The sequence below is a fragment of the Balaenoptera physalus genome (assembly GCF_965194825.1).
Source record: "Balaenoptera physalus genome assembly, chromosome: X".
Taxonomy (NCBI): Eukaryota; Metazoa; Chordata; class Mammalia; order Artiodactyla; family Balaenopteridae; genus Balaenoptera; species Balaenoptera physalus.
Genome location: NC_138903.1, coordinates 63,038,683 through 63,064,692, shown reverse-complemented (window position 1 = coordinate 63,064,692; position 26,010 = coordinate 63,038,683). Strand labels below are relative to the sequence as shown.

Here is a 26,010-nt window from a genome sequence, read left to right as displayed (position 1 = left end):
GCGCCACCAGGGAAGCCCTGGGGCCTGAATTTAATTGAATGAGATTGTGGAGCAATTTATGCCTTGGGGCATTGTACAATATAATAGAACAATCAGCTGGCAATTAGTGGAGATTAACATCTGGGAAAGATACCAACAGAGGCAGATATTTAATGGATCACAGAAAGAGACAGTGGCTAAAGCTAAAACCACTGTCTTCTTGGGGTGACAGTGTACATGTCCAAAGCAGCACCCTCTGAAGAACAACTTCAGAGGCTGCATACTATGGGGAAAATAAATTTCACCGAAATAATCCAAGTCACTAAACAAATAAACAGGTAAACAAAAAACAAGTCCCATAGGGGAGGGTATCAATATCTATAAATTCCTACAACATATTATCTATAATATCCAGTTTTCAGCAAAAATTTATGAGGCATGCAAAGAAACAGGAAAGCCTGAGCCAACACAAGAAAAAAAGTGGGTAACAGAAGCTGCCTTTGAGAGGAAGCATATGTTGAACTTAGGAAACAAAGACTTCAAAGCAGTTACTATAAAAGTGTCCAGAAAGCTAAAGGACACCATGCTTAAAGAAGTAAAGGAATATATGATGATTGTATTTCGTCGAATAGAGAATATCACTAAAGAGATAAAAATGAAGCAAATGGAAAGTTGAAAATGAAAGATTCACTAGGGAGACTCATAGATTTGAGCTGGCAGAGGGGAAGATCAGCATACTTGAAGATAGATCAACAGATTATGCAGTCTGAAGAACAAGAAAAGATAATAAAGAAAAATGAATAAAACCCCAGAGAAATGTAGGACACCAACTCGTGTAATAAGAGCACCAGAGGAGAGTAAGGAGCAGAAAATATTTTTAAAGAAATAATGGCTAAAAACATCCCAAATTTGATGAAAAACATTAATCTACATATCTAAGAAGCTCAAAGATCTCCAGGTAGGATAAACAGAGATTCATACCCAGAAACATCATAGTAAAAATGTTAAAAGCCAAAAACAAACATCTTGAAAGCACTATGAGAAAAATGACTTGTTATATGTATAAGGGAACCCAAATAAGATTATCAACTGACTTCTCATCAGAAAAAAAGTGGAGGCCAGAAGGCAGTGGAATGATATATTCAAAGGGCTGAAAAAAGGACCTGTCAACCAAGAATCTTATATCCAGCAAAACTATCTCTCAAAAATGAAGTGAGATGAAGACATTCCCAGATAAACAAAGAGTGAGAGAATTTGTTGCTAATAGACCTACCTTACAAGAAATACTAAAAGAAGTTCTTTATACTAAAATCAGAGGACCGCAGACAGTAATTGGAATCCTCACACACAAAAAAAGAGACCACTGGTAAAAATCATTATGAAATATGATATAATTGCATATTTCTTCTTTCTAAACTGACCTAAAAATCAATTGTATAAAACAATATACTTGTATTATTGGGCTTATAGCATATAAAAATGTAAATATATTTGATAATATTAGAACTAAGGACGTGGGTGGGAGCAAAGCTATATTGAATTAAGGAAATGATACCAAATGGTAACTCAAATCCACAGGAACAAATGAAGAGAATCAGAAATGTTAAATTAGAAAGACATCCTGTGTTCATGGATCAGAAGACTTACTGTTAAGATAGCAACATTCCCCAAACTGATCTATAAATTCAATGCAATTCCTGTGAAAATCCCAGCTGTCTTCTTCGCAGAAATTGACAAGCTGTTACTAAAATGTATATGAAAATCCAAAGGACCCAGAATGGCCAAAACAACTTAGAAAAAGAACAAAGTTGGAGGACTCCCACCTTCTGATTTCAAAACTTACTTCCAAATACTGTGATGCTGGCATAAGGATAGACATATAGAATAACAGAATAGAATTGAGAGTCAAGAAATAAACCATCACATTATGGTTAGTTGATTTTTGACAAGGGTGCCAAGATAATTCAATGGGGAAAGAATGGTCTTCTCAACAAATGATGCTGGGAAAACCAGATATCCACATGCAAAAGAATGAAATTGGACTTCTTCCTCCAACACAGACAAAAACTAACTCAAAATGAATCATAGACTTAAATGTAAGAAGGAAAACTGTAAAAAGCTCTTAATCCTCTAAGTCTTCTATAACAGAATACTGCAGAATGGGTGGCTTAAACAGCAGAAATTTATTTTGTCAAAGTTCTGGAGGGTAGAAGTCCAAGATCAAGGCGTCAGCAGGGCTGGTTTCAGATGAACCCTCTCGCCTGTCTTCATATGGCCTTTTCTCTGTGTGTGTGCATTCCTGATATCTCTTGTAATAAGGATACCAGTCCCTATTGTATAAGGGCCCCACCCTTATGACCTCATTTAAACTGAATTGTCTCTTTAAAGGCCTTATCTCCAAATACAGTCACATTGGGGGGTTAGGGCTTCAACATGTGAATTTTGGGGGAACAAATTCGAGTTTATAACAAACACTTAGAGGAAAATACAGGAGTAAACCTTCCTGACCTTGGGTTAGACAAGGCCCTGTTAGATATGACACCAAAAGCATAAGCAACTAAAGAAAAAATAAATTGGAATTTATCAACTTAAGATAAACTTGTTTATCAACTTTTGTGCTTCAAAGGACCCCTGTAAGAAAGTAAAAAAACAACCCACAATATGATAGAAAATATTTGCAAATCGTATATCGGATAAGAAACTTGTATCTAGAGTATATAAAGAACTCTCACAACTCAATAATAAAAAAATAACCTAATTTGAAATGGGCCAAGAATATGAATTGACATTTCTCCAAAGATATTCACGTGGCCAATAAGTACATGAAAAAATGCTAAACATCATAAGTCACTAGGGAAATGCAGATGCAAACCATAATGAGATACCATGTCACACCCTCTGGGATGGCTATAATCAAAAAAACAGAAAATAACAAGTGTTTCTGAGGATATGGAGAAATTGGAAGCTTCATACACTGCTGATGGGAATGTAAAATAGTACAGCCACTTTGTAAAACACTCTGGCAGTTCTCACAAGGTTAAACAGAGTTACCATATGATCTAGCAGTTTCACTCTTAGGTATATACTCAAGAGAAATGAAAACATGTTCACTCAAAAGCTTGTGCACATACATGAATGTTCATAGCAGCATTGTTTATAATAGCCAAAAAAAAATGGAAGCAACCTAAATGTCCATCAACTAACTACTCATTGGATAAATAAAATGTGATATATCTGTACAATGGAATATTTTTTAGCAATAAAAAGAAATGAAGTACTGATATGTGCTACAACATGGGTGAACCTTGAAAACATTATGCTAAGTGAAAGAACCCAGACATGATATGTCACATATTGTATGATTGCATTTATATGAATATCTATTAAGGCAAATCTATAGAGACATAAAGAAGATTAGTGATTGCTCGGCAGGAGGTGGGGTAGGGGAACAATGGGACAAGTGTTGAAGGGAAATGGGGAGTGATGCTACAGATACAGGGTTTCTTTGGGGAGTGATGAAAATGTTCTAAAATTGACTGGTGATGGTTGCAGAACTCTGCATACCCTAAAAACCATTGAATTATATACTTGAAATGGGTGAATTGCATGGTATGTGAATTATATCTCAATATTGTTTTTAAAAATAAGGGAGAGAAAGGCTAAATTTTAGGTGAGTGCAAGTCAGTCTGTGGAGTAGAACACTGAGTCAGCCTCATTTCTCGAGCTCTGCATATTTTAGTGTGCTGTATACAGCACTGCCATCTTTGGCCTTACCCAAGCCCTACTTCATTTAACCTGTGTGTCTCACCTCCGCATCCTCTGTTCTACAAGCAACACCTTGGCTCCATAGAAGGGGCGGGAACCAGAGGTCCTACATGTATGGCTTTGCTTCAAGAGACAGGTCCCTCTCCTGTGGTTAACAGGGTTGTTTAAGATCATTCAATAAATAATTATTGAACATCTACTATTCAATATTGTTTAATACCATTCACATTAGTATGTGAGATACTTTTAGGGGCTATGTGAGATACTTTTGGGGACTTACAAATGTAAATAAGATTCCTTCAAATTCAGGTAAAGATTTATCTATGGTACAAGTAAAAAATAAGTTCATAAGAAAAATAAGTTCATAAGAAAAATAAAATTCTGTGAAGCACCGAAGAGGGGAATCAATGAGAGCATCATAAGAGGAGATAGCATTTGAGCTGGGCCTTGAAAGAACAGTTAGGATTTCAAGATGTGGAGAAAGCTGTGTAAACAGAATATCATGAGCAAAGGGACAAATGGTAGACGTGTGGCATTTATATGGTATAGTGACTAGTTAGCTGTGGCACAAGCCTAAGAGATGGACAAAACCAGTTTCACACCTACTGCCTTCTCTCAATCTCTGTTCAAGCACCTTGGCACACAGAGGTGACAAGATAAAGCTATGAAGCTGATGTCCAATATTACTACCTCTCTTTTCTTTTTTCCTCTCTATCCAAGAAGTTAAGGTAGGTCATTACTGCTACAAGAAAGACCCTTTGCTGCTGATGCTGCCCTGTGCTGTGGTTGCTGTTTTGACAGAGGCACGGATCAGGAGGAGTTTGTAATCTGATGATCTGAATCATATAGTCCTTTTTAATTTTAAAGTTAGAGTTCTGTGATTTAAAATATTTGTCAATAGATCAAAGATTTAAATGCAAGAAAAGAAATAGAAAGTACTAGAAACATTCATGGGATAAAGCTTTTTAATAAAAGCTTCTGAGAAGAAAAATATACTGTAAATAAAATCAAAGTTCAAACAAACTAGGAAAAATACTTGCAACACATATGATGGGCAAAAGTCTAATTTCCTTAATATTTATTAATATATTAATAACAGAAGGACCAGCAATTCAATAGAAATTGGTGAAGGACATGAAAAAACAAACTGTTCATAGGAAAAGAAATACAGTTGGCTTATAAACATAAGAAAAGACAACCTTACTCAAAAAAGCTACGCCCAGTTTCCGGATGCCTACGGGAAGGAGCTCTTTGACAAGACCAACAAACACCACTTCTTACACAGCCTGGCCCTGTTAGGGGTGCCCCTGTGCAGAAAGCCCCTCTGGGCCGGGTTACTGCTAGCTTCTGGAACTACCTTATTCTGCACCATGTATTACTACCAGGCTCTGAGTGGAGACCCCAGCGTCCAGACTTTGGCCCCTGTGGGAGGGAGCCTGCTACTCTTGGGCTGGCTTGCCTTGGCTCTTTGAGCTTCCTTGTGTTTAATTTCTGGGTATTTCTTTTTAGAAGTGGAGCAGGGAGTAGATTAAAAGAGAAAGGCAAAGAAAAAAAAAAGAAAAAAAAAGCTACAAATTAAAGTGCAAGGAAATTCTATTTCTCATCCATTAGAATGGTAAAGATCAGAAACTTTTATTAAAGCCTGTGTTTACAAAATGTGTTGGAAAAAGGCAGGCAGTGCTAGTTGGTATGTAAACTGTGGAATTTCTTTGCAGAATAACTTGGTGATGATCATCAACATTTAATTGTACATGTGGTGAAGTATTTAGAGAGAAGTGTACCCATATTTGCAGCTTAACTGTGAAATGTATCAAAAAAATAAGGTGGACTGTTGCGTGGATATATATGTGATTAAAAAGTATAGTAAAATGTTAATGGTTGAGTCCAGATGGTGTGTAAGATCTACAGGTGCCATGTAAAATTCTTTCATTTTTTTGTCTGAAAATATTCAAAATAAAATGTTGGGAAAAATGTATAAATCTGTGACTCCGCAGTTAAGAATTTACCTTGATATACTGGTGCATGTGCCCAAAGATGTAAATACACAGATATTCATTGCAGCATTGATTGTAGTGATAAAAGATTAGATACAACCTAAATGTCTTTCAGTAGGGAACGGGTTACATGAATAGCCATTCAGTAGAATGCTATGTAGCCATTAAAAAAATGAGGCAGATATATTTAAAATTGTCTCCAAGTTTTATATGAAAAAGGCAAGGTGCAGCATAGTATACTACTCTTTGCATAATTTTTGTATATGCATAATGTATCTCTGAAAGGATACAGAGGAAACTGGTAAGACTGGTTTCTCCCAGAGAGGAGATTTGGCAGGGTGGGAGTGATGTGATTCTGGGTGGGGGAATAACTTTCACTGTATAATTGTTGGTATTTCCCTCGATGGCAGGGGAGGGGAAAGGAGTTAGTTTTTAAACAAAAATGGATCATATTGTACATATTTGGAAGCAGTATAGCATCTTGGTTAGGAACTCAGTCTCTGAAGTGAAACAGAAGTTGATAGTCAATTGAGTCCTGGTTCCACTATTTATTAGTTACATGACTTTAGGCAAATATTTAACTTCTCTAAGCCTCAGGCAGAAAATAGAGGTACCCACCTCTTAGGGTTGTTTTGAAAATTGAATGTATGATTCATGCAAAACATTTTATTTATAAGCCCTGTCTTGATATAGCTTATATTTAGAATAATCATCATTTTTACTCCCCAAAATATGGTTTTGAGTTCTTAAAATCATGATCTTTATCTACTTCTTAGTATTTAGACTCCCTCCAAATCTTCTTTGAAATATTTGTCTTTCTTTTTCCAGATGCCTAGGTTTGTACATTTAAACACAGCACAAATTAGTTACCTGTAGAATTAGGAGTCTGATACTTTCCATTAAAGCCTACAAATAACAATTAAAATTCTTTCATGTTAAAATATGGTGGTATCTTACTTAGTTGAAGAGTAGCCTAGGACTGATTTGTGGTATTATTTTTATGTTTTAGGAATCAAAGTGTCTCCCATTATTCCTAAGCGGGAGTAGGATTATTTGGTAGTAGGGGGGTCAGTTAGTCACTGTGGCTGCCTGTAAAGCCTGTAGTGATAATTGACTAGCTCTATATCTTTATTCTCTTTTTCCTCAGGACTTCATATCATCCACAGCCTAGATGAAGTTAATTTCATACAGAACCTTGTGTTTTACATCGAAGCTGCATATAAAACTGCTGTAAGTACTCATTTTGGAATGAATTTTAAACATGTGATGTTCTTAAAATACTGAACAACCTAATCCTTCTCTTAATGCTGCCCCTCATAGTGAACCAATCTATAACGCTTCTGGCAGAAATTGCCTTCAGCCTCTTTACTAAGCTCTGTCGTCCTCTGTTTGCCTTTTCCCCAAGGGATTTACAGAGGCAGGAGGGTCAAGGTGCAATGCCTTCATTCCTTTCAAACTCTGTAATACTTCATGGTATGTATTGGGCAATCTGGGGCTAAATTGTGGTCTTATTTTAATGTTTGTGGTTAAATGGGAGCAAGATGGCTAAGGAGTATTATGGGTCAGTTAGCTACTTAGAAATAAAATTTAGTCATGTATTTAATATCATCTGTAGACATTGATTCAGCGCTTACTATACAAAAATAGTTACTCTTTCTTATGACTACATATGAGGTAGGTTTTTATTGTCATAATATATTTAACATCTCTCTCAGGGTTTGCTGTTCTTCATTGCATGATGTTCATTGTATTGAAAATGGCTGTGTCATAATTAGTCCAGTTTTTTTTTTAGCAGTTTAATTGTTTTAGTTTGGTTAGTTGTTTTTTAGTTGTTACAGGTGTGAGGATAAATCTGCAACCTGTCACTCCATATTTACCAGAAGGATAATTCTAACATAGGCATATCTGATACAGACAGACATTATTTGTTGATGGATTGCTTTGTTTCCTGATACCATAGGCCTGCTGTGATCCAGGGTAAAAGCCAGTGTTCTCTGACCTCTCTGTTGCAGCCAAGGGTTGCAGCAGTAGAATTAATGATATTTGTGCCTTCTCATACTCTAATCTTTGCTGCACAAACTAGGGTAGAGCTGGGTTTAGGGGCAGATGAGACTCACCATGGGATAAATATGGCTTACCTTTCTGAAGCTCCATCTTTTGACTCAAAGATTTGATATTAAAAGTAATTTAAGGTAAATACCAAAATAAATATAGGTGTGTGTGCATGTGTGTGCACACACATGCATGTGTGCACATGGGTATTTCCAAGTTCTGTTCAATGAGAGGGCCTAGAAGCCTGACACCACAGTGACAATGAGGACCAGCATCCAAGTCTTGAATGTAACTATCATTCTCTAATAAAAGAAACCAGGATTCCTTGTAGAAGTGGTTGATTCCAGGGCTGGGGCAGGGAAAATACAAGATGAGACTGTATTTGGGCATCTTATAGTGACAAAAAGTGAGGAAGTGTTCAAAAAAATGGGGCATGTCAAAAGGGCACAGGAGCCAACCTAGAAGAACTCCCAGTGGCCAGAGCTGGAACAATTTGAGCAAAATAAATAATGACAACATTTTATTACAACCCAGAGAATAACCTAAATATCTATAAGTTCATACTGATGTAAGTAAATAGCTGAGTAAATAAATGAGGGAGAAAGGATAACTCTTCCTTAGAGAAGAATTGCAGTTAATGAGTGTAGAGGTAATGAAGGAACTAGAAAATCACCATTGAAATCACCACTGTAATAATTGTTGCAGGCACAATTCACTGATTGATGCTAAATTAGTGGGTGGATGTTTGAGGAGAAACAAGATATTTGCACAATCGTAAAGTATCTCTCTGAAGATAATTATTAATTACAGGCATACCTCATTTCACTGTGCTTCGTTCACTCTATTGCACTTCACAGTTAATTGTGCTTTTTTACAAATTGAAGGTTTGTGACAACCCTATGTCAAGCAAGTCTATTGGTGCAATTTTTCCAACAGCATTTGCTCATTTCATGTCTCTGTGTCACATTCTGGTAATTCTTGCAGTGTGTCAAACCCTCTACCAGCAAAGAGATTATGACTTGCTGAAGTCTCAGATAATGGTTAGCATTTTTTAGCAACGAGGTATTTTTAAATTAAGGTATGTGCATTGTTTTTTAGACATAATACTATTGCACACTTAATAGACTATAGTATAGTGTAAACATAACTTTTATATGCACTGGGAAAGCAAAAAAATCATGTGACTTGCTTTATTGCAATATATACTTTATTGCTGTGGTCTGGAACTGAACCCACAATATCTCTGAGGTATGCTTGTAATTAGTATAGTAATATAATAGTATAATAGAAAAATAGTAACAGTAGAATGGAGAAACTCTGCAGACACCACCTTAACCAAGTCATTAAGGTTAACGTCACCAGTAATGACATCAACATCGTATACCTCTGATACGATGTGCTAAGAAGGAGCATAATGTTTGTAGTATTCTAGTATTCTTGCCAAAAATGCATAACCTCAATCTAATCAAGAGAAGACATCAAGCAAACCCAAACTGAGGGAAATCTATAAAATATATGACCACTAATCTTCAGGAAGTGTCAAGGTCATGAAGGACAAGGCTTGAGAAACTGTAACTGACTGGAAGAGACTTAAGGAGGCATGACAAATGCAGCATGGTATTCTGGATTGGATCCTGGAATACATAGAAAGGCTATTAGTGGTGGGACTTCCATGGCAGTCCAGTGGTTAAGACCTCACCTTCCAATGCAGGGGGTGCGGGTTCGATCCCTGGTCAGGGAGCTAAGATCCCACATGCCTTGTGGCCAAAAAACCAAAGCATAAAACAGAAGCAATATTGTAACAAATTCAATAAAGACTTTAAAAATGGTCCACATCAAAAAAAAATCTTTAAAAAAAAAGGCTATTAGTGGGGAAAAACGGTGAAATCCTAGTAAAGTCCATAATTTGGTTACTAGTATTTTATTAATGTAAATTTCTTCACTTTGACAATTGTACTGTGGTTATGTCAGGTATTAACATTAGGGGAAGCTGAGTGAAAGGTGTATGGGAACTCACTACTATTTTTGCAACTTCTCTGTAAATCTAAAGTTATTTGGAAATGAAAAGTTTTTAAAAAGTAATTTTAAATGTTATCTTTGTATTATCGAGGGACCGTATAGAACCATGGTTAAGAATGTAGGCTTTGGAGCACTTGGACTCTAATCCTAGCTCTGTTATTCATTAGCTATGTGACCTTGGGTGAGTCACTTGACCTCTCTTTGCACCTCAGTTTCATCATCTATAAAATGTAAAGATTAAGGAAGATACTATAATAGTGTAAAGTGCATAGGTAAGTGCATGGTACATTGTCAGTGCCAATAGAGAGTAAAATTAGAATGGATGTTTAAGATAAAATACTTGGATGATGTTTAGGCTCTGTCTCCTAGACCTCCTAGGTGTCTGCTTTGCTGAAAAATTTTGAGAAGCACCTCTTTAGATGAACTAAGTTACAGTTCTTAGTCCTGATCAACTGTCAAGATATCTTCTAACTTCTTGGAGGCCCCGATAGAATTTAAAGCTACTGAGAAAATAGCTACAGGGGGAACCCAACTCATTGGCCTCTCCTTAATAAGCATTGTGGGTAAACGTACGTATGGCGAGTTAGCTAATACTTGTGCCTTTTATTCAAGGTTTGTATATCTAGTAAGCATTTAGTAGTGATGATTTGCTAATGGTGTGTTGGTTATTTTATGCCAGGACTTCGGGATATGGGAACGTGGAGATAAGACCAACCAAGGAATCTCAGAATTGAATGCCAGTTCAGTTGGAATGGCAAAGGTAATTTTCCTTGCTTTGTTTTTACCAAGTGTGGGATAAGGAAGTCTGATACACCTTTGCCATAGATAAAGCCTTAACATGAATGTGGACCATCATCAAATTAATTGGTCTTTTAAACCATAGGCAGTATTCAGAGTCTCCAATATAACTATGGACATGTAGGTGAAGACTTCTTTCAAAAGCTCCAGATTTGTATGTACAACTGCTTTTGTAGCATATCTCTATTTACATATCACATAAAGACCTCAGAAAACATATCTTAAACTAAACTCATCATCTCTATCACTACAAAAACGAACAAAAGGAGGCTTTTTTTCCTTCCATACACCAGTTGACAAAACTTGATCTCAGGGAACCATCTCTCAATCCTCCACCCCCCTCACTCTCCTGCATCCCCTATATTGTTATCTTCATCATCATTATTATGTTCCACTTGGCTTCATCTTTTCCTTCCCACTGCTACTGCCTTAATTTCAGCTTTTATCTCTGGAAACAGCAAGAAGGCATAAAATAGGATAGTAGGAATAGGATCAAACATATCCATTATAAAGATAAATACACATGGCTTGATTTGTTTCCCCTACCTAAAGGCAAAGACACAGACTGATTTAAAAAACGAAGAAAGGAAATCCAGTCTATACCTATACCACCTCTAAGAGCTCTAAGACGACAAATTGCTACAGGAAGATTAAAAACAGAAGGATGGACAAAGTGTGGCCAAAATAAGCAAAAAAGAGTACCGGTGACTATGTGAATTCAAATGAAGTAGAATTCAAAGCAAAAAGTATTACATGGAACAAAGAGGACAAGGAGGGTCCAGATAGAAGGCACAGCCTACAATGAGAAAGTCTGGCCTGGAATGTAGTTTCAATTATTACAGAGCAAAATGTATTAGAAATACAAGGCAAAATAGAAACAGTTATAAAGGGACAACTTAACAAAAGCCACTGCTAGGCTATGACAGATAAAATAAACCAAAAATAAGTTCATAGAAAATTTAAACTATATAATTAATGTGGTTTAATTAATAAATTTATATAGAACTTTGTCCCTACAAAATATTTATTCCCTAGGTAACCTTTTTCTTTTTTATGTATTTTTAATTACCAAAGTGATACAGATATTGAGCTTATTTTTAAAAACTAAACCCTACTCTATTTACCTCTATGTAACCTGATTTTTTAAATTCAACAATCTCACATTTCACTGAACAACATAACCAAACATCCTCTTTCATACAGGTAATCTAATTCATTCTTTTCAGTATTTAATAATTACTTTGTTGATGATAATGCTTTAGTGCAGATCCTTGTACATATATCCTGGTGAACTTGCACAAATAGTTTTGTAGGATAGATTCCTAAAAGTGAAACCATTGGGTTAAGGGATATACACTTTATTTTTTTTTAATGTATTTATTTATTTTTGGCTGCATTAGGTCTTTGTTGCTGCGCGTGGGCTTTCTCTAGTTGCGGCAAGCGGGGGCTACTCTTCGTTGTGGTGCGCGGGCTTCTCCTTGCAGCGGCTTCTCTTGCTGCGGAGCACAGGCTCCAGGCGCGCAGGCTTCAGTAGTTGTGACGTGTGGGCTCAGTAGTTGTGGCGCACGGGCTATAGAGCGCAGGCTCAGTAGTTGTGGAGCACGGGCTCAGTTGCTCCGTGGCATGTGGGATCCTCCCGGACCAGGGATCGAACCTGAGTCCCCTGCATTGGCAGGCAGACTCCTATCCACTGCGCCACCAGCGAAGTCCCTGCTTTCTCTTTCTATTTACACATACACATTATTTTTTTTGAACCAGTTGAGAGTAAATTGCAGACATGATCCCTCATGTCTCCTAAATACTTCAGAGTGAATTTCCTCAAAGACTATCCCATAACCATGGTGCAATCATCAAAATCAGGAAATGAACACTGGCATTATACTACAACCTAATCCAAAGACCCCATTCAAATTTATTTAATTGTCCCAATAATATCATTTATAGCAAAAAACAAAAACAAAAACAAACAAAAAAACCCTTATGATCCAGGATCCAATCCAGGATAACATGTTACGTTTAGTTGTAATGACTCTTTGGGCTTCTTTAACCTGATAATACTTTAGACTTTACTCACCTTTTATGACCTTGGCATTTTTAAAGATTGTTTTATAGAATGTCCTTCAATTTGATTTTGTGCGATATTTCCTCATGATTTGATTCAAGCTATGCATTTTTGGCAAGAATACCACAGAGGTAAGATGTGTCCTCAGTACATAATCAGGAAGTACAAGATGTGGATTTGTCCCATTACTCTTCATGTTAAGTTTAATGGCTTCATTAAGGTGGTATCTGCCATATTTCTCTGCTGTAAATTTGCTTTTTTTCCCTCTCGTAGTGAATAAGTATTTTGTGCCTGGATGATATCTGCTTAACCCATTAGGTCTCAGTTTAGACATTTCTCCAGGGAAGCTTTCCAGAACCACCTGCTATCCCAAAGACTAAGTCAGTTCTGCCTCACAATTGAGGAACTACAAATAACTGATAAATACTTGAAAGAATATTCAAACTTATTAGCAAATTAATGCAACAGAATCACCATTTTTCTATCAAATTAGGGAAAATTTCTAAAATAATACCTGGTTTGCATTAAAAAAGGTTGTATCATACACTGCTGGTGATAGTTATATTGGTACAACTTGCATGAAAGCGAATTTAGCATTATGTCCTAAAAATTGTTTATATCCTCTACTTCAGGGAATTAATGCTTAGAAAATAACTCATTCTACTCTGTTTTTATGAGTTTGACTTTTTTAGGTTCCACATATAAGTTATATAATACAATATTTGTCTTCCTCTACCTGCTTATCTCACTTAGCATAATGCCCCCAAGGTACATCCATATTGTCGCAAATGGTAGGTTTTCGTTCTTTCTTTTTTTTTTTTCTTTTTTCTTTTTGAATTTTATTTATTTTTTTCTACAGCAGGTTCTTATTAGTTATCCATTTTATACATATTAGTGTATATATGTCAATCCCAATCTCCCAATTCATCACACCACCACCACCACCACCCACCACTTCCCCCCTTGGTGTCCATACTTCTCTTCTCTACATCTGTGTCTCTATTTCTGCCCTGCAAACTGGTTCATCTGTACCATTTTTCTAGGTTCCACATATATGCGTTAATAAACAAAAAAAATTTGTTTTTCTCTTTCTGACTTACTTCACTCTGAATAACAGTCTCTAGATCCATCCACGTCTCTACAAATGACCCAATTTCATTCCTTTTTATGGCTGAGTAATATTCCATTGTATATATGTACCACAACTTCTTTATCCATTCGTCTGTCGATGGGCATTTAGGTTGCTTCCATGACCTGGCTATTCTAAATAGTGCTGCAATGAACATTGGGGTGCATGTGTCTTTTTGAATTATGGTTTCTCTGGGTATATGCCCAGTACTGGGATTGCTGGATCATATGGTAATTCTAGTTTTAGTTTTTTAAGGAACCTCCATACTGTTCTCCATAGTGGCTGTATCAACTTGCATTCCCACCAACAGTGCAAGAGGTTCCCGTTTCACCACACCCTCTCCAGCATTTGTTCTTTGCAGATTTTCTGATGATGCCCATTCTAATTGGTGTGAGCTGATACCTCATTGTAGTGTTGATTTGCATTCCTCTAATAATTAGTGATGTTGAGCAGCTTTTCATATGCTTCTTGGCCATCTGTATATCTTCTTTGGAGAAATGTCTATTTAGGTCTTCTGCCCATTTTTGGATTGGGTTGTTTGTCTTTTTAGTATTGAGCTGCATGAGCTGTTTATATATTTTGGAGATTAATTCTTTGTCCGTTGATTCGTTTACAAATATTTTCTCCCATTCTGAGGGTTGTCTTTCTGTCTTGTTTATGGTTTCCTTTGCTGTGCAAAAGCTTTTAAGTTTCATTAGGTCCCATTTGTTTGTTTTTATTTCCATTACTCTAGGAGGTAGATCAAAAAAGACCTTGCTGTGATTTATGTCAAAGAGTGTTCTTCCTACATTTTCCTCTAAGAGTTTTATAGTGTCCGCTCTTACATTTAAGTCTCTACATTTCCTTTTTTTCTCACACACACACACTGTATTTTTTTTACAAGAGATAAATAAACTGACACCAAACATTGTAAATGGATGACCACAACAAAAGCAACAATGATTGCAATTACCAAACATGAAACATACTCATACTATGTCATAATATTGGCATTCAGTCCAGTAATCCTCCACTGTAACAGTTCCTTTACTTTGCAGTGAAAATTGATTTGTATATTTTTTGCCTCTGAGTCCTTGTGGGATTTTTTTTTTATTCAAACAGAAAGTCACAAAAATTATAATCATCCTCATCAGTTCACTCAGTCCCATGTACTTAATTTTTTTTCATCTTGATCTTTTGTTAGCACTTTTATGAATTCATCAGTTTTCCATTAGAGTTCTGAAAATGCTTCTTCATTCAATTCAGCAGTACAGTCAGTTACCAGAAACCTGTACTTGTCAGAGTCTTTTCCATGAATTCCTTGAAGATGAAACCCTTTTATAGGAACATTTTTGCAAAAGCATCAGTACACCCAGAACTCTCTGTAAATGACAAAAGACTTAAAAATGACCACGGTTAAAGATTTGTTGAAAGTTCATAATAATGCAATTGACAAGGAAATTTAGTTATTTCTGAGATATACACTTTAAAGTAATAACTAGAATTATGACTTATAACATTATACCAGAACATATAAGATTTTTAGAAATTTCATGTAATGTCTGTAACATTTATATTAACATATTTCCATACAAATAACCCAAAGAAAGTTTAGTATTAGTTGTTTTTGTTTGTTTGTTTGTTTTTTTTAATACTGCAGGTTCTTATTAGTCATCAATTTTATACATATCAGTGTATACATGTCAATCCCAATAGCCCATTCAGCACACCACCATCCCCACCCCACCGCGGTTTTCCCCCCTTGGTGTCCATACGTTTGTTCTCCACATCTGTGTCTCAACTTCTGCCCTGCAAACCGGCTCATCTGTACCATTTTCCTAGGTTCCACATACATGCGTTAATATACGATATTTGTCTTTCTCTTTCTGACTTACTTCACTCTGTATGACAGTCTCTAGATACATCCGCGTCTCAACAAATGACCCAATTTCATTCCTTTTTATGGCTGAGTAATATTCCATTGTATATATGTACCACATCTTCTTTATCCATTCGTCTGTCGATGGGTATTTAGGTTGCTTCCATGACTTGGCTATTGTAAATAGTGCTGCAATGAACATTGGGGTGCATGTGTCTTTTTCAATTATGGTTTTCTCTGGGTATACGCCCAGTAGTGGGATTGGTGGATCATATGGTAATTCTATTTTTAGTTTTTTAAGGAACCTCCATACTGTTCTCCATAGTGGCTGTATCAATTTACATTCCCACCAACAGTGCAAGAGGACTCCCTTTTCTCCACACCCTCTCCAGCATTTATTGTTCGTAGATTTTCTGATGATGCCCATTCTAACTGGTGTGAGGTGATAACCTCATTGTAGTTTTGATTTGCATTCCTCTAATAAATAGTGATGTTGAGCAGCTTTTCATGTGCTTCTTGACCATCTGTATGTCTTCTTTGGAGAAATGTCTATTTAGGTCTTCTGCCCATTTTTGGATTGGGTTTTTCGCTTTTTTCAAATTGAGCTGCATGAGCTGCTGGTAAATTTTGGAGATTAATCCTTTGTCTGTTGATTCATTTGCAAATATTTTCGCCCATTCTGAGGGTTGTCTTTTCATCTTGTTTATGGCTTCCTTTGCTGTGCTAAAGCTTTGAAGTTTCATTAGGTCCCATTTGTTTATTTTTGTTTTTATTTCCATTACTCTAGGAGGAGGATCAAAAAAGATCTTGCTGTGATTTATGTCAAAGAGTGTTCTTCCTATGTTTTCCTCTAAGAGTTTTATAGTGTCCCGTCTTACATTTAGGTCTCTAATCCATTTTGAGTTTATTTTTGTGTATGGTGTTAGGGAGTGTTCTAATTTCATTCTTTTACATGTAGCTGCCCAGTTTTCCCAGCACCACTTATTGAAGAGACTGTCTTTTCTCCATTGTATATCCTTGCCTCCTTTGTCATACATTAGTTGACCATAGGTGCGTGGGTTTATCTCTGGGCTTTCTATCCTGTTCCACTGATCTATATTTCTGTTTTTGTGCCAGTACCATACTGTCTTGATTACTGTAGCTTTGTAGTATAGTCTGAAGTCAGAGAATCTGATTCCTCCAACTCCGTCTTTTTCCCTCAAGACTGCTTTGACTATTCAGGGTCTTTTGGGTCTCCATACAAATTTTAGATTTTTTGTTCTAGTTCTGTAAAAAATGCCATTGGTAATTTGAAAGGGATTGCATTGAATCTGTAGATTGCTTTGGGTAGTAGAGTCATTTTCACAATGTTGATTCTTCCAATCCAAGAACATGGTATATCTCTCCATCTGTTGGTATCATCTTTAATTTCTTTCATCAGTGTCTTATAGTTTTCTGCACACAGGTCTTTTGTCTCCCTAGATAGGTTTATTCCTAGGTATTTTATTCTTTTTGTTGCAATGGTAAATGGGAGTGTTTCCTTAATTTCTCTTTCAGATTTTTCATCATTAGTGTATAGGAATGCAAGAGATTTCTGTGCATTAATTTTGTATCCTGCAACTTTACCAAATTCATTGATTAGCTCTAGTAGTTTTCTGGTGGCATCTTTAGGTTTCTCTATGTATAGTACCATGTCATCTGCAAACAGTGACAGTTTTACTTCTTCTTTTCCAATTTGTATTCCTTTTATTTCTTTTTCTTCTCTGATTGCTGTAGCTAGTACTTCCAAAACTATGTTGAATAATAGTGGTGAGAGTGGTCATCCTTGTCTTGTTCCTGATCTTAGAGGAAATGCTTTCACTTTTTCACCATTGAGAATGATGTTTGCTGTGGGTTTGTCGTATATGGCCTTTATTATGTTGAGGTAGGTTCCCTTTATGCCCACTTTCTGGAGAGTTTTTATCATAAATGGGTGTTGAATTTTGTCAAAAGCTTTTTCTGCATCTGTTGAGATTATCACATGGTTTTTATTCTTCAATATGTTAATATGGTGTATAACATTGATTGGTTTCGTATACTGAAGAATCCTTGCATCCCTGGGATAAATCCCACTTGATCATGGTGTATGATCCTTTTAATGTGTTGTTGGATTCTGTTTGCTAGTGTTTTGTTGAGGATTTTTGCATCTATATTCATCAGTGATATTGGTCTGTAATTTTCTTTTTTTGTAGTGTGTTTGTCTGGTTTTGGTATCAGGGTGATGGTGGCCTCATAGAATGTGTTTGGGAGTGTTCCTTCCTCTGCAATTTTTTGGAAGAATTTGAGAAAGATGGGTGTTAGCTCTTCTCTAAATGTTTGATAGAATTCACCTGTGAAGCCTTCTGGTCCTGGACTTTTGTTTGTTGGAAGATTTTAATCACAGTTTCAATTTCAGTGCTTGTGACTGGTCTGTTCATTTTTTCTATTTCTTCCTGGTTAAGTCTTGGAAGGTTATACCTTTCTAAGAATTTGTCCATTTCTTCCAGGTTGTCCATTTTATCGGCATAGAGTTGCTTGTAGTAGTCTTTTAGGATGCTTTGTATTTCTGCGCTGTCTGTTGTAACTTCTCCTTTTTCATTTCTGCTTTTATGGATTTGACTCCTTGCCCTCTTTTTCTTGATGAGTCTGGCTAATGGTTTATCAATTTCGCTTATCATCTCAAAGAACCATACAGGTCTTTTGTGTCCTTAGGTAGGTTTATTCCTAGATATTTTATTCTTTTTGTTGCAATGGTAAATGGGAGTGTTTTCTTAAGTTCACTTTCAGATTTTTCATCATTAGTGTATAGGAATGCAAGAGATTTCTGTGCATTAATTTTGTATCCTGCTACTTTACCAAATTCATTGATTAGCTTTAGTAGTTTTTGTTGACATCTTTAGGATTCTCTATGTATAGTATCATGTCATCTGCAAACAGTGACAGCTCTACTTCTTTTCCGATTTGGATTCCTTTAATTTCTTTTTCTTCTCTGATTGCTGTGGCTAAAACTTCCTAAACTATCTTGAATAACAGTTGTGAGAGTGGGCAACCTTGTCTTGTTCCTGATCTTAGTGGAAATGGTTTCAGTTTTTCACCATTGAGGACAAGGTTGGCTGTGGGTTTGTCATATATGGCCTTTATTATGTTGAGGAAATTTCCCTCTATGCCTACTTTCTGCAGGGCTTTTATCATACATGGGTGTTGAATTTTGTTGTAAGCTTTCTCTGCATCTATTGAGATTATCATATGGTTTTTCTCCTTCAATTTGTTAATATGGTGTATCACGTTGATTGATTTGCGTATATTGAAGAATCCTTGCATTCCTGGAATAAACCCCACTTGATCATGTTGTATGATCCTTTTAATGTGCTGTTGGATTCTGTTTGCTAGTATTTTGTTGAGGATTTTTGCATCTATGTTCATCAGTGATGTTGGCCTGTAGTTTTCTTTTTTTGTGACATCTTTGTCTGGTTTTGGTATCAGGATGATGGTGGCATCGTAGAATGAGTTGGGGAGTTTTCCTCCCTCTGCAATATTTTGGAAGAGTTTGAGAAGGATAGGTGTTAGCTCTTCTCTAAATGTTTGATAGAATTCGCCTGTGAGGCCATATGGTCCTGGGCTTTTGTTTGTTGGAAGATTTTTAATCACAGTTTCAATTTCAGTGCTTGTGATTGGTCTGTTCGTATTTTCTATTTCTTCCTGGTTCAGTCTTGGCAGGTTTTGCATTTCTAAGAATTTGTCCATTTCTTCCAGGTTGTCCTTTTTATTGGCGTAGAGTTACTTGTAGTAATCTCTCATGATCATTTGTATTTCTGCAGTGTCAGTTGTTACTTCTCCTTTTTCATTTCTAATTCTATTGATTTGAGTCTTCTCCCTTTTTTTCTTGATGAGTCTGGCTAATGGTTTATCAATTTTTTTTATCTTCTCAAAGAACCAGCTTTTAGTTTTATTGATCTTTGCTATTGTTTTCATTTTTTCTTTTTCATTTATTTCTGCTCTGATTTTAATGATTTCTTTCCTTCTACTAACTTTGGGCTTTGTTTGTTCTTCTTTCTCTAGTTCCTTTAGGTGGAAGGTTAGATTTTTTATTTGAGTTGTTTCTTGTTTGTTGAGGTAGGCTTGTATAGCTATAAACTTCCCTCTTAGAACTGCTTTTGTTACACCCCGTAGGTTTTGGATCATCGTGTGTTCGTTGTAATTTGTCTCTAGGTATTTTTTTATTTCCTCATTGAGTTCTTCAGTGATCTCTTGGTTATTTAGTAATGTATTGTTTAGCCTCCATGTGTTTGTGTTTCTTACGTTTTTTCCCCTGTAGTTCATTTCTAATCTTATAGTGTTGTGTTCAGAAAAGATGCTTGATATGATTTCAATTTTCTTAAATTTACTGAGGCTTGATTTGTGACCCACGATGTGATCTGTCCTGGAGAATGTTCCATGTGCACTTGAGAAGAAAGTGTAATCTGCTGTTTTTGGATGGAATGTGCTATAAATATCAATTAAGTCTATCTGGTCTATTGTGTCATTTAAAGCTTGTGTTTCCTTATTAATTTTCTGTTTGGATGATCTTTCCATTGTTGTAAGTGAGATGTTAAAGTCCCCCACTATTATTGTGTTACTGTAAATTTCCTGTTTTATAGCTGTTAGCAGTTGCCTTATGCATTGAAGTGCTTCTATGTTGGGTGCATATATATTCATAATTGTTATATCTTCTTCTTGGATTGATCCCTTGATCATTATGTAGTGTCCTTCCTAGTCTCTTGTAACATTCTTTATTTTAAAGTCTATTTTATCTGATATGAGTATTGCTACTCCATCTTCCTTTTGATTTTCATTTGTATGGAATATCTTTTTCCATCCCCTCACTTTCCGTCTGTATGTGTCCCTAGGTCTGAAGTGGGTCCCTTGTAGACAGCATATATATGGGTGTTGGTTTTGTATCCATTCAGCAGGCCTGTGTGTTTTGGTTGGAGCATTTAATCCATTCACGTTTAAGGCAATTATTGATATGTATGTTCCTGTGACCATTTTCTTAATTGTTCAGGTTTGTTTTTGTAGGTCCTTTCCTTCTCTTCTGTTTGCCACTTAGAGAAGTTCCTTTAGCTTTTGTTGTAGAGCTGGTTTGGTGGTGCTGAATTCTCTTAGCTTTTGCTTGTTTGTAAAGCTTTTGATTTCTCCATCTAATCTGAATGAGATCCTTGCCGGGTAGAGTAATCTTGGTTGTAGGTTCTTCCCTTTCATCACTTTAAATATATCATGCCACTCCTTTTTGGCTTGTAGTGTTTCTGCTGAGAAATCAGCTGTTAACCTTATGGGAGTTCCCTTTTATGTTATTTGTAGTTTTTCCCTTGTTGCTTTCAGTAGTTTTTCTTTGTCTTATTTTTTGTCAGTTTGTTTACTATGTGTCACGGCGTGTTTTTCCTTGGGTTTATCCTGCCTGCGACTCTCTGTGCTTCCTGGACTTGGGTGGCTATTTCCCTTTCCATGTTATGGAAGTTTTCAACTATACTCTCTTCAAATATTTTCTCGGGTCCTTTCTCTCTCTCTTCTCCTTCTCGGACCCCTATAATGCGAATGTTGTTGTGTTTAATGTTGTCCCAGAGGTCTCTTAGGCTGTCTTCACTTCTTTTCATTCTTTTTTATTTATTCTGTTCCGCAGCAGTGAATTCCACCCTTCTGTCTTACAGGTCACTTATCCGTTCTTCTGCCTCAGTTATTCTGCTATTGATTCCTTTTAGTGTATTTTTCATTTCAGTTACTGTATTGTTCGTCTGTTTGTTTGTTCTTTAATTCTTCAAGGTGTTTGTTCTTTAATTCTTCCAGGTCTTTGTTAAACATTTCTTGCATCTTCTCGATCTTTGCCTCCATTCTTTTTCCGGGGTCCTGGATCATCTTCACTATCATTATTCTGAATTCATTTTCTGGAAGGTTGTCTATCTCCCCTTCATTTAGTTGTTTTTCTGGAGTTTTATCTTGTTCCTTCATCTGGTGCAAAGTCCTCTGCCTTTTCATTTTGTCTATCTTTCTGTGAACGTGGTTTTTGTTCCACAGGCTGCAGGATTGTAGTTCTTCTTGCTTCTGCTGTCTGCCCTCTGGTGGATGAGGCTATCTAAGAGGCTTGTGCAAGCTTCCTGATGGGAGTGACTGGTGATGGGTAGAGCTGGGTGTTGCTCTGGAGGGCAGAGCTCAGTAGAACTTTAATCCACTTGTCTGCTGATGGGTGGTGGTAGGTTCCCTCCCTGTTTGTTGTTTGGTCTGAGTCGACCCAACACTGGAGCCTACCTGGCTCTTTGTTGGGGCTAATGGCAGGCTCTGGAAGGGCTCACGCCAAGGAGTACTTCCCAGAACTTCTGCTGCCAGTGTCCTTGTCCCCGCAGTGAGCCACAGCCCCCCCCCCCGCCTCTGCAGGAGACCCTCCAACACTAGCAGGTAGGTCTGGTTCAGTCTCCTATGGGGTCACTGCTCCTTCCCCTGGATCCCAATACGCACACTACTTTGTGTGTGCCCTCCAAGAGTGGAGTCTCTATTTCCCCCAGTCCTGTCAAAGTCCTGCAATCAAATCCCGCTAGCCTTCAAAGTCTGATTCTCTAGGAATTCCTCCTCCCATTTCCAGACCCCCAGGTTGTGAAGCCTGACGTGGGGCTCAGAACCTTCACTCCAGTGGGTGGACTTCTGTCGTATAAGTGTTATCCAGTCTGTGAGTCACCCACCCAGCAGTTATGGGATTTGATTTTATTGTGATTGCGCCCCTCCTGCTATCTCACTGTGGCTTCTCCTTTGTCTTTGGATGTGGGGTATCTTTTTTGGAGAGTTCCAGTGTCTTCCTGTCGATGATTGTTCAGCAGTTAGTTGTGATTCTGGTGCTCTCGCAAGAGGGAGTGAGCGCACGTCCTTCTACTCTACCATGTTGAACCAATCTCCTCCTTCTTTCTTATGGCTGAATGATATTCCATTACACACACACACACACACACACACACACACACACACACACAGGCAGGTGAGCACACACACACACCACATCTTCTTTATCCATTCATCTGTTGACGGACACTTAGATTGTTTCCGTACATTGTGAATGATGCTGCAGTAAACATAGGAGTGCATATATTTCTTTGATATCCTGTTTTTATTTCCTTTGGATATATACCCAAAAGTGAAATTGCTGGATCATATGGTAATTCTAATTTAATTTTTTGAGTAACCTCCATACTTATTATTTTCCATAGTGGCTGAACCAACTTGCATTCCCCCCAACAGTGTACAAGGTTTGCTTTTATCCATGTCTTCACCCATACTTATCTTTTTTATGATAACTATTCTGACAGATGTGAGGTGATATTGCATTGTGGTTTTGACTTGCATTTCCCTGTTGATTAGTGATGTTGAGCATCTTTTCATGTACCTGTTGGCCATTTGTCTGTTCTCTTTGGAAAAAATGTCTATTCATTTCCTTTGCCCATTTTTTAATTGAATTATTTGGTTTTTTATTATTGAATTGTGTGAGTTCTTTATATATTTGGGATATAAACTTCTCATTATATATGTGGTTTGCAAATATTTTCTCCCATTTTGTAGGTTGCTTTTTCATCTTTTTGATTGTTTCTTTTGTTGTACAGAAGCTATTTATTTATTTATAAACATCTTTATTGGAGTATAATTGCTTTACAATGGTGTGTTAGTTTCTGCTTTATAACAAAGTGAATCAGCTATACATATACATATATCCCCATATCTCCTCCCTCTTGCATCTCCCTTCCACCCTCCCTATCCCACCCCTCTAGGTGGTCACAAAGCACTGAGCTGATCTCCCTGTGTTATGTGGCTACTTCCCACTAGCTATTTTACATTTGGTAGTATATATAAGTCCATGCCACTCTCTCATTTCGTCCCAGCTTACCCTTCCGCCTCCCTGTGTCCTCAAGTCCCTTCTCTATGCAGAAGCTTTTTAGTTTGATGTAGTCCCCCTTATTGATTTTTGCTTTTGTGCTTATACCTTTGGTGTCATATCTAAAAAATCATTGCCAAAACCAATGTGAAGGAGGAGTTTTGTGATATCCGGTCTTAATGTTTAATCCATTTTGAGTTAATTTTTGTGTGTGGTGTAAGATAGGGGTCCAATTTTATTGTTCTGTATGTGATTATCCAGTTTTCCCAAAACTGTTTGTTGAAGAGACTATCATTTTCCCATTGAGTGTTCCTGGCTCCTTTATCAAATATTAATTGACTGTAAATGCAGGGGTTTATTTCTGGGCTCTCTATTCTGTTTCATTGGTCTATGTGTCTACTTTTATGCCTGTATCATACTATTTTAATTACTATACCTTTGTAGTATAGTTTGAAATCAGGAAGTGTGATGCCTTCAGCTTTGTTTTTCTTTCTCATAATAGCTTTGGCTATTTAGGGTCTTTTGTGATTCCATACAAATTTTAAGATTTTTTTTATTTCTGTGAAAAATGCCATTGGAATTTTTATACGGATTGCAGTGGATCTATAGATGACTTTGGGTAGTATAGACATTTTAACAATATTAATTCTTCTGATCCATGAGCATGGGGGTATCTTTCCATTTGTTTTTGTCTTAAATTTCTGTCATCAAAGTATTGTAGTTTTCATTGTACAGATCTTTCACCTCTTTGGTTAAATTTATTCTTAAGTATTTTATTGCTTTTGATGCTGTTGTGAATGGGATAGTTTTCTTTATTTCTTTTTTAGATGTTTTGTTGTTAGTGTACAGAAAACACAATTGATTTCTGTATGTCGATTTTATATCCTGTAACTTTACTGAATTTGTTGATTAGTTCCAACAGTTTTTTGGTTGAGTCTTTAGGGTTTTCTATATATGAGATCATATCATCTTCAAATAATGACAGTTTTACTTCTTCATTTCTGATTTGGATGCCTTTTATTTCTTTGTCTTGCCCAGTTGCTTTAGCTAGGACTTCCAGTACTATGTTGAATAAGAGTGGTGAGAGTGGGCACCCTTGTCTTGCTTTAATCTTACAGGAAAACTTTCAATTTTTCACCACTGAGTAGAATGTTAGCTGTGGGTTTGTTGTATATGGCCTTTATTATGTTGAGGTATGTTCCTTCTATACCGAATTTGTTGAGGGGTTTTAATCATGAAAGTATGACTGCAACCTCCATCTCAAGTGTCTCTGGGACAACATGGGAGACCAAAAAAACCCTCAGAGGCCCCTGGGAATAAAGAATGTTATTGTATTTTCTGTTCTGCTGAACATATTTAAAATGATATCATGTTCATTGATATGATACCGGGGTAGATGGAGAAGAAATATACGCATTTATAATGCTAAAGTTGTCCTTTCCTTCTTTGTTCCTCAAAGGCAGCCCTGGAGGCATTAGATGAACTGGACCTGTTTGGTGTGAAAGGTGGGCCCCAGTCAGTTATCCATGTCCTAGCTGATGAAGTACAACACTGCCAGGTAAGAGAATAATGGACAATGTTATAGAAAAATGTATTTTTACTCAGACTCAAATTTAGCATGAGCTTTAGAATAAGGAGAACTGAATGAGAGTACATAATCTGATTTATTACCATGTACCAAAAATGTCTTATCAAGCATCCTATAGAGATAAACCTGATACAGCATGAGCTATAACAGAGATCATAGTCCTGTTCTCTCACTCAACGTTATAAAGTGATCCTATCACAGTATCTGGAATTCTCCACTATTATCGTATCAAGGGTATATGAGCTCTGCTCCTGAGTATGTCCTTTTCTAAATATCCCAAGAGAACAAGAGGTGATCGATTTTGAGTGTTCTTCTTGATAGTGGCTCTGAAACTTTCTCTTGTCCCCGGTTGGCCCTCGGGTTAGATGTTTGGAGATTAGACTGTTTAAGTGGTAAATGCATATCTTCAGTTTTGTTTAGGATTACTCTGTGTATTGAAAGAGTAAGGTTCTTGTCATTGACAAGATGGCCTTTCTTGTCTTCTTCAAACCCTGATTAGGCACCCATGGTGTTCTAGTGAATACAATCTCACCTTCTAATTTTAAAAATGCAAAATTTTCCATGGAAAAGATAAATTTCAGGGATATAGGAGCTAAGCCTTCCACATCTTGCTTCCCAGCAGCTACATTTTATCTTTATGCTTAGATAGTTGCTAATGGAGCAATAGCATTATGGGTGAGATAATGATGTTAGAGTATTCTTTATCCATTAGCAGCTTCTTAAGAATCAGGATTAGGAAGCACTGAGACCAGGATTAAGACAAGGGATGATTTATAGAAGTAGTTAGTCTTCTAAGCTTTCACTATTAAATCATTTTTAGATTTTCAACTGAGTGATCCTCTTCAACATACATCTTTTGAAACTAAAGCTAATAATTTTATAAT

The 26,010-nt window shown here is 36.7% G+C and overlaps 1 protein-coding gene across 5 annotated transcripts in view; it reads left to right on the top strand.

Moving 5' to 3' along the window:
* Positions 1-26,010, top strand: part of PHKA1 (phosphorylase kinase regulatory subunit alpha 1) — a 141,290-nt gene that overhangs the window by 12,631 nt on the left and 102,649 nt on the right. For all 5 annotated transcript variants that reach the window (XM_082445964.1, XM_082445962.1, XM_082445961.1 and 2 more), the window contains exons 5-7: positions 6,886-6,968; positions 10,489-10,569; positions 24,998-25,096. In XM_082445964.1, the coding sequence (XP_082302090.1) occupies positions 6,886-6,968; positions 10,489-10,569; positions 24,998-25,096 (263 nt within the window). The remainder of the gene's footprint in view (positions 1-6,885; positions 6,969-10,488; positions 10,570-24,997; positions 25,097-26,010) is intronic.